Genomic DNA, 7,424 nt, shown 5'->3' with positions numbered 1-7,424 from the left:
CTAATAATATTATAGAGCAGATTCACTGCGATTCTATACCGGAAGTTTCTGAGTTGCTGCTAACTCATTGTGCTTCAACTTGTTAAATATTGGGTGCATCGTCTCTTTGCTAAAATGGAATGTCTTATTGGAATACAAGGAAAAGATTTTGTTCTCATGGCATGTGACACTGTAGCTGCCCGCAGTATTGTTAAAATGAAAAATGGTTTGTAGATTTATTGAATCCTCAAAGTTTAATTAAACCAAGACCTCAGATCCCCAGGATTTTATTCTGTGTGTAGTACTGTACTTGCATGTACGCGTGGGTATGTGTGATAGAGATTTTGTTCCCAAGCTGCAATTCAAAGCTTGTATTTTTTAAACTATTGCTATTGAAGATCTGATTTATTCTCTCTGACCAATCTCCAAAAAGCTGTTGCAATGAAAAATCCTTAAGACTTTAAACGTTTCTTTCAATTTTTTTGTAATTAACCATACGACAGTATATACGATTAAAGTTAATTTTCATTTTCCGTCATCAGCTGAGTGCCTTAATTTGCAGATCAAGACAAAATGTTTAAGTTAAGTGACAGGCTGCTGATGGCTGTAGCTGGTGAGCCAGGTGACACTGTTCAGTTTGCAGAATATATTGCAAAGAACATCCAGCTCTACAAAATGAGAAATGGTGACTATTAGATTAAGGTTTACTCTTTTTTTTAATTTGTATAGTACAGATACAGATTAAAATGACTTCTAGATTTCACTACATTCTTGCTAGATTGGTGACAACCACTGTGTCTGCTTCATCAGTCTTTCAAAATGTGACTCATATTTTGTTTGGTATCATTATTAGAAAATCGTGATAGAGCAAAAAGTCTGAATTGTTTAAAAATGAGGTACACGATGAGTGCTAAAATGTCATGTTTGTAAGTAACTTCCTATAGGGTGGATAAATTACCAGTGTATTTTATTGCAGGATATGAACTTTCGCCTTATGCTGCTGCAAACTTTACAAGAAGGAACTTGGCAGATGCTTTGCGCAGTTATGTGAGTCACCTTTTAATGTTTAAAAAAAAATGTATTGATCATCCTCTGTAGTATGGAAATATTGTTATTATTTTGTATAGCAATTTAAAATATTTATGTATATATATACATTACCTTTTCAGGAACGTAAATTCGTGAATCTGCTTATTGCTGGGGTAGACGCAGAAGGGCCATCACTCTACTTTCTTGACTATTTGGCATCCCTTGTCAAGATGCCATTTGCTGTTCATGGTTATGGTGCAATGTTTACCTTGTCAATCATGGATAAATACTATCAAAAAGGTCAGTGGGAGTGGCTTTCTCTGTACAAAATCTTTATTTTTAGTCGTCTCTACTCTTTATAACTTTTATGAAGTTTGATCCCATAGGAAATATTACCATGTCAGTCTGCTCAGTGACATCATCTTACAGATGCAAACCAGTGTAAAACAAACTTTCTTCATTCTTTGCAGCCATTGTATTTATATGTTTTTTTTGTCACAGATATGACAAGAGAAGAGGCAATTGGTCTGTTACAGAAATGTGTAGCTGAGGTATGTACTAATTCTGTTTCACTTGTTAGATTACTACTTGTTGAGATAAAATAGTTTTGTTTTAAAAACCATTCTGACTTCTCTGTATTTAAGGTGATTAAAAAGTGTCCTGTTGCCCATAATTGTGTTTGTCCCAAATGTACCAATAATGTACTGTACTGATGATGAAGACAGTTAAGTGCTGGACAGAAGAGAACATGACCCGCCTGGACTGCACGGACTGGCGGGTTTATTTGTATAATTCCAGTGACAAACTAGGTTACTTGTTTGATGTTGTGTTTTCATACATCACTTTCTGTATTGACAGTCATACCCTCCAAGGAAAATGTTATCTTTTCTAATAATAAACCCTGGGTAATGAACTAAAATCTGAATTGAACAATAACAATCATATGTTTAATACCAAAACTGCATACCACAAAAAAATAAGTGAACAGGAGGTGCGTGATGCCATTAGGGAGGCAAAGAAAAGATAAAGTTGAGTTGCAGTTCAGTTGTGGCGACCTCAGGGCAGTATGGCATGGTATTAAGAATATGTCCTCTGTCAATCGCAGGGAAAATGCTTTTCCAAAAAACAAAAAACAGTGGCACTTGCCAGCGTTGATGAGTGAGATCTTCCCAAAATACTTAATTCTTTCTATGCTAACTTTGAGAAACATGACTTCTCTCACAAGGTTTCCACACTAAAACATTCTCTTGTCCCTGAGCATGGGTTAGTGATTGCCCAGTCCTCTGTCAAAGATCTCTTGAGGGGACTAAATGTGAACAAGGCTCCAGGTCCAAACAAGATCTGTGGATGCACCCTTCATTACTGTGCCAATCAACTTTGTAGAGATATAAAACATCTGTCCCAATACTCGTAGACTCTGGTCACATTCCTTATATTTGGAAACTTTTACACATTGTGTCTGTCCCTGTAGAAGCACTACAGTTAGCTTTCATATGAAATTGCTGACACTGCCTTGCTGTCTCTTTTGTATAATAGTGAACACAATCATAGTGGCACTCTTTCTTACTTTTTTTGCTGGTGTGACGAACATTTTCTTGTCTTGAATGCATCAAAGACATAGGAAATGATTTTCGACTGTCAGATAAATAGGCCTGAGGCAGTCATCAGTATTATCCATGATGGTGACATCAAGGTAGTAGACTCTTATAAATAGTTTAGTTTATTCCTTGTTACTCCTTGAGAAATATATTATAGATTTGTATTTTGTCTTTCTGTGTATTATAATGGGTCTTAAGCATGCATTATTAGTAGTGCAAAGTTCAATAAGCTTATCTTTGAAAGATACAAATGGCATTTTTAGAATAACAGTTTTTAATATTTTTTCAGGTTTCTTGATTCTTGGTATTTCTTTGTGAATCGTGCTTTTCAAATCTCTTGTGCATTTAGTGAATCTCAGAATTTCAAAGGTCAGAATCAAAGCTTTGATTTAAATTAATATTTATACTTAGCAACAAGACATTACAAAAAAAATGGTTTGTGTATGTGATTGTTTCAGATCCAGAAGCGCTTTTTGGTTGATATCCCACAGTTCAGGGCAAGATTTGTGAGCAAAGATGGAATTGTGGATGCAGGATTTATCAAACCCAATCCATCTGTAGTTTCTTAAATTATCATAACTGTGAAGCTGCCTTTATATCATGAAAAGATATGCATGGATTATTTCTTTAAAAAAATCCTGTTGTTTTTTAGCCTTACAGAGCATTTGAGATATACACTGAAAGTGAATTGTTTATGGACTTAGCAAACTTAAATGCGACATTATTACCTTCATATGACTCTAGATCATCATATTTGTTATCCTAGGTACAAATAGCTTATGAAAAGGAAATTTGATATTTTTTTTAAAGCAGAAAGGAAAGCTTTCTTTTGGAAGCAATTTTCACATCATGTACACTTTTTAGAAGACAGGTTCTTTTTTCTGATTATATTTTTGTTTTGACTGAGATAAAGAATATGTCTTTTGAGATGAATGACTGGCATTGTTAAAACCATTTTCCATTTATGGAGAAATAAACTATGTAACATGTACCCTTGTTACAAAATACCTGAAATCTTATTGTTTTCTCTTCCGTAACCTTGACTTTCCTATTAGTCTGTGTTCTTGTTTTTTTAATTTTCATGAACTACACGTGCTTTTGTGTGTGAAGATATGCATGTGCCATGAATTGCTCTCACAAAAGTGAACACTTTGTCACCACTTTTAATATTATTATTGATACTACTGCTATCTCCTTGGTGGTTTAGCAAGTCTATTTTCTTTATACTTCATAACCACATGTTTGATGCTGAATAATTATCACATTTTACCTGAAACATACTGTAAAATCCATCCATATCACTTAAGAGTGAAAGACGTTGAACACTAAAATATAGGGACATATGTAAAAAAAATTCTGTTCAAGCATATATAATTCTATGCTCATTGAAGGTTTAATGTGACAGAGAAAGTGTGTATGTAATCTACATTTCAAGCAAATAAAACATTATTTAAATAAACAATTACTGTACAGAAATAAGTCCCAACAAATTTAATAAACAGGTGCTGAATCTGGTGCATAATACCAAGAACTTGTATTACTCAACTGCTTGTAGATGAATTCTTTTTCCAGTTAACTACTTAAACAAGGCTGGTATATATATATATACAAAGTTTCCGGTTTAGTCACATTTTAGCTTAACTACTAGAACCAGCCAAAGTACTTATTTCCTATAGCATGTTCTACGGCAGTGGTTCTCAAAGTATTTCGGACCGCGGACCACTTTACTTAAGTAAAAAATATGGCGGACCACCAAGTCCTAAAAATTAGTCCGTACTATGAATTTCAAATTTAAATCTTGCTGACATTAGCCGTGGTGAGACTGGTTCCTTGGCCACCAGTGCCTTTGTTGTCTCTGTTGACATCCGCGGTGCTACTCCCTGGGTGTGATCATGGTCCAGGTCTTTGTGGCCAGAGCAAATAATGGTTTCTCCTGATGTTAGTCTGGTCTGGCCACTTCCATTCCATCTGGTTTCGCATAACCCGAGAAACCTGTCGTATTTTCTTACCCACTTGAGCTGACTTGCCACTTTTATAGAGGGTTCTGAGTTCTGACGTTCCAATTGTTAGCCCAAAGCAAAACCCCAAAACTAGATGGGCCAGGGTGCAACATTTTAGTCTGGCCTCTTCCCTGACAGACCTGCTCGGCTTGATTAGACATAACAGGAGCACAAGGCTCCTGCCGACATAGCTCTGTGAATCGACAAGGCGCGCAAGCCACCACACTACTACAAGGTATAAGTTGCACCAACTGCATGGTGCTGGGATGTCATAATAACGTGCGTATCTGCGCTGCTTCGCCTACTGGTATGCCAGCATATTTGTTGGTGCTGGCGACCGTAATGAAAAAATTTAGTAAATCGTCTGCACGTGGCATGGTCAATGGCTGAGGTCCAGTTGATTATGCATAGCTATAAGTATAAGTGGATTGATATTTTCATGTGGACCAAGTCCATGTGTGGACGAAGCAACATCAGGTAGGGGAGGCTACTCTTGCCATACAAGATGGTTGGCGAAAACTCACTGCCTGTACATTACTAGCGGCGGCCTTTAGAAACGCTTATGGATCGGTTTGTTACTAAGACACCAAGAACTCCTCAAGAGAAAAATGAACTCAAGAATAATCATCCAGAACTTAAGCAAGCGACCATTGAAGCAATGCAGGTAAAAAAAAAATCATTTCTAAACCACCCAAGGAGTCGAATTTACCTACGACGAGATTTTATAGATCATTTGATATTTATCTGCCTTAGTAAACTTTTGTGTTATGTCCTTTTGAGAGAAATTCTACCTGCCAAGACCATCTTCAGTTGTACTTGTTGTTGATTTACAGTTATAGAAGTCTTGTTGGCCACTGCATTTTCTTCATTTAAGCTTCAATAAAAGATTTCTTAAACATGGAAAATCCTTTTTTAATTTAAAGTATGTTGATTTTTGCCAGGGAGTGGTTGTCATTGAAGACATCAAGAGACTTAAACTCCGCCTTAAACTACCAGACCAATCACCATCTGTACTTCTTGAGTGTCTGAATGAACTAAGTCAGAAGATTCCGCCTAGAAATGTGCTTCGATCAACAAAAATTGGTAGGCTTTTCTTTCATATGTAGACTGATATAAAAATAATTGTATTAATGGAAAGGATAGTTGAACATTGTTCTTTTATAAACATTCATGGGCAAGAGGGCATTTCAGAAGCTAAATCTATTACAAGGTTTCTGCTGTCTTTAAGTCTACTAGCAGAAGAAATAAATTTTTACCCATTTTGGTTATAGGTCACACCGTGCACAAATTGTGCACACATTCTGATGTGGCAGTGGCAAAATCTGCAAACAGTGTCTACAAAATGTGGTACCAGCACTTTAAAGAATTTAGAGACAGGCCTCAGATAGAGGTGAGATGTGATGCAAAGACACAGACAACACGAACAAATGCCACTAAGCTTCTTGCAAGTTCTCTTGGACAACAGGCAGGAGAAGGTGACTGTGGAACACATGCTAAGGCCATAGAACAGGAAGTTTTCTACCAAAGCAAACGGCTGGTTGGTGTACACTACAAACGTACCATAAGGACTCTGGTGTTTAAACTGAAGCATTTGAAGGATCTACGTGCACAGGTTTTTGATAAATCAGTTTCCACAGGAGACCTTGTAAAAAAGTTCAAGAAGTAGCGATTATTGTATGAACATAACAGGCAAGTTAAGAAATAATGTCTCAGTTTGGTTTGTGAATGATGTTGCCGATGAGATAGGAGACTAATGTCATCTGCAAAGTCCAGGTCCTCTAGCTGTTTGGTGAAGCTCCACTGGATACCGGTGTTGTTGTCTTGTGCATAATTCAGTCTATGACCATTAGGAAGATTGTTGGTGATAATATGGGTTACACTGTCTTACAAAAGGTTTATTGAGTTTGCTATTGTAAATAACTTTGCAGGACAATCTTCCTGTATGATAAAGGCAGGTCTGATGCAACCGATATTGTGCATTTCCAGAAAGGTAAGATTACAACAAACAACAGTATGATGTTCTAACAAGAACTGTGTTGATGGAACAGCATTTCTACCACTTTGGCCACTGCACCAAAGATTGAGTTGAGCTTCCATACAAACATCATCATAAATTTAAAAATACTTTTGAAAATAGAGCTTGATTGATTAAAATGATGATATGCAATGGCAAAGCATTCACCTTAACATGAATAGCTACACGGCTGGTGCACATAAAAAACTCTGCTTTGAGAGCAACTTCTTTTATCATTATTGTATCTGTATTTTATTTTTTTGTAAAAGTACTTTGTGTCAGTCTTTGATGGTAAAGTGCTATATAAATCAACTTTATTATTATTCAATTTATATTTTAAGTATGAAAGATTTCAATATGGAATTTATGCATTCCTTAATAACAAATTTTACAGAAGCTAACCACTTAAAAAAAAACATGCGTCACATTTTGGTATCTCAACAACTGAACTCTTAATCTTGATTTTTCATACTTTACTTTTCGGTTTCTACTTTATTCAGTCACCCCAAGGCAACTTAATAATTCCTGATACAGCTATAAAAAAAAATGCAAAAGGGAAGAAGAATGGCATACAAAGTTTACTAGTTGACCTTTGTCTTTCTGAATGTCAAAAGATGAGAGGATTTAGATTTAATATCAATCATCTCTTCCTATTTTCTCTTCTATAAGGTCTAGTTTTTTTTTTAATCATTAAAAGATCATATGCAACTTGGAGGAAACAAGCCTTACTGTGGCAGCCAACTGTAGGTCATGGATTACCCTTGAAAGGACTTCAGCAGTAAACGCAGCTCATACCTGCATGGC

General features: G+C 36.0%; 2 protein-coding genes across 2 annotated transcripts; both read left to right on the top strand.

The window, feature by feature from the left end:
* Positions 1-40: 40 nt before the first annotated feature.
* LOC112573435 (proteasome subunit beta type-2-like) lies at positions 41-3,620 on the top strand. Its single transcript, XM_025253808.1, has 6 exons — positions 41-205; positions 542-664; positions 956-1,026; positions 1,149-1,308; positions 1,510-1,559; positions 3,065-3,620. The coding sequence occupies exons 1-6, from the start codon at positions 115-117 to the stop codon at positions 3,173-3,175; spliced, it is 606 nt and encodes a 201-aa protein (XP_025109593.1). The 5' UTR covers positions 41-114; the 3' UTR covers positions 3,176-3,620.
* Positions 3,621-5,081: 1,461 nt separating this feature from the next.
* LOC112573433 (transcription elongation factor A N-terminal and central domain-containing protein 2-like) lies at positions 5,082-6,943 on the top strand. Its single transcript, XM_025253806.1, has 3 exons — positions 5,082-5,270; positions 5,548-5,689; positions 5,878-6,943. Exons 1-3 carry the CDS (start codon positions 5,169-5,171, stop codon positions 6,270-6,272), a joined length of 639 nt encoding a protein of 212 aa, XP_025109591.1. The 5' UTR covers positions 5,082-5,168; the 3' UTR covers positions 6,273-6,943.
* Positions 6,944-7,424: the final 481 nt, after the last annotated feature.

This window comes from Pomacea canaliculata, linkage group LG10, assembly GCF_003073045.1.
Source record: "Pomacea canaliculata isolate SZHN2017 linkage group LG10, ASM307304v1, whole genome shotgun sequence".
Lineage (NCBI taxonomy): Eukaryota > Metazoa > Mollusca > Gastropoda > Architaenioglossa > Ampullariidae > Pomacea > Pomacea canaliculata.
Note: the sequence above shows the minus strand (reverse complement) of the source record. Positions and strands in the feature narration are given on the sequence as shown.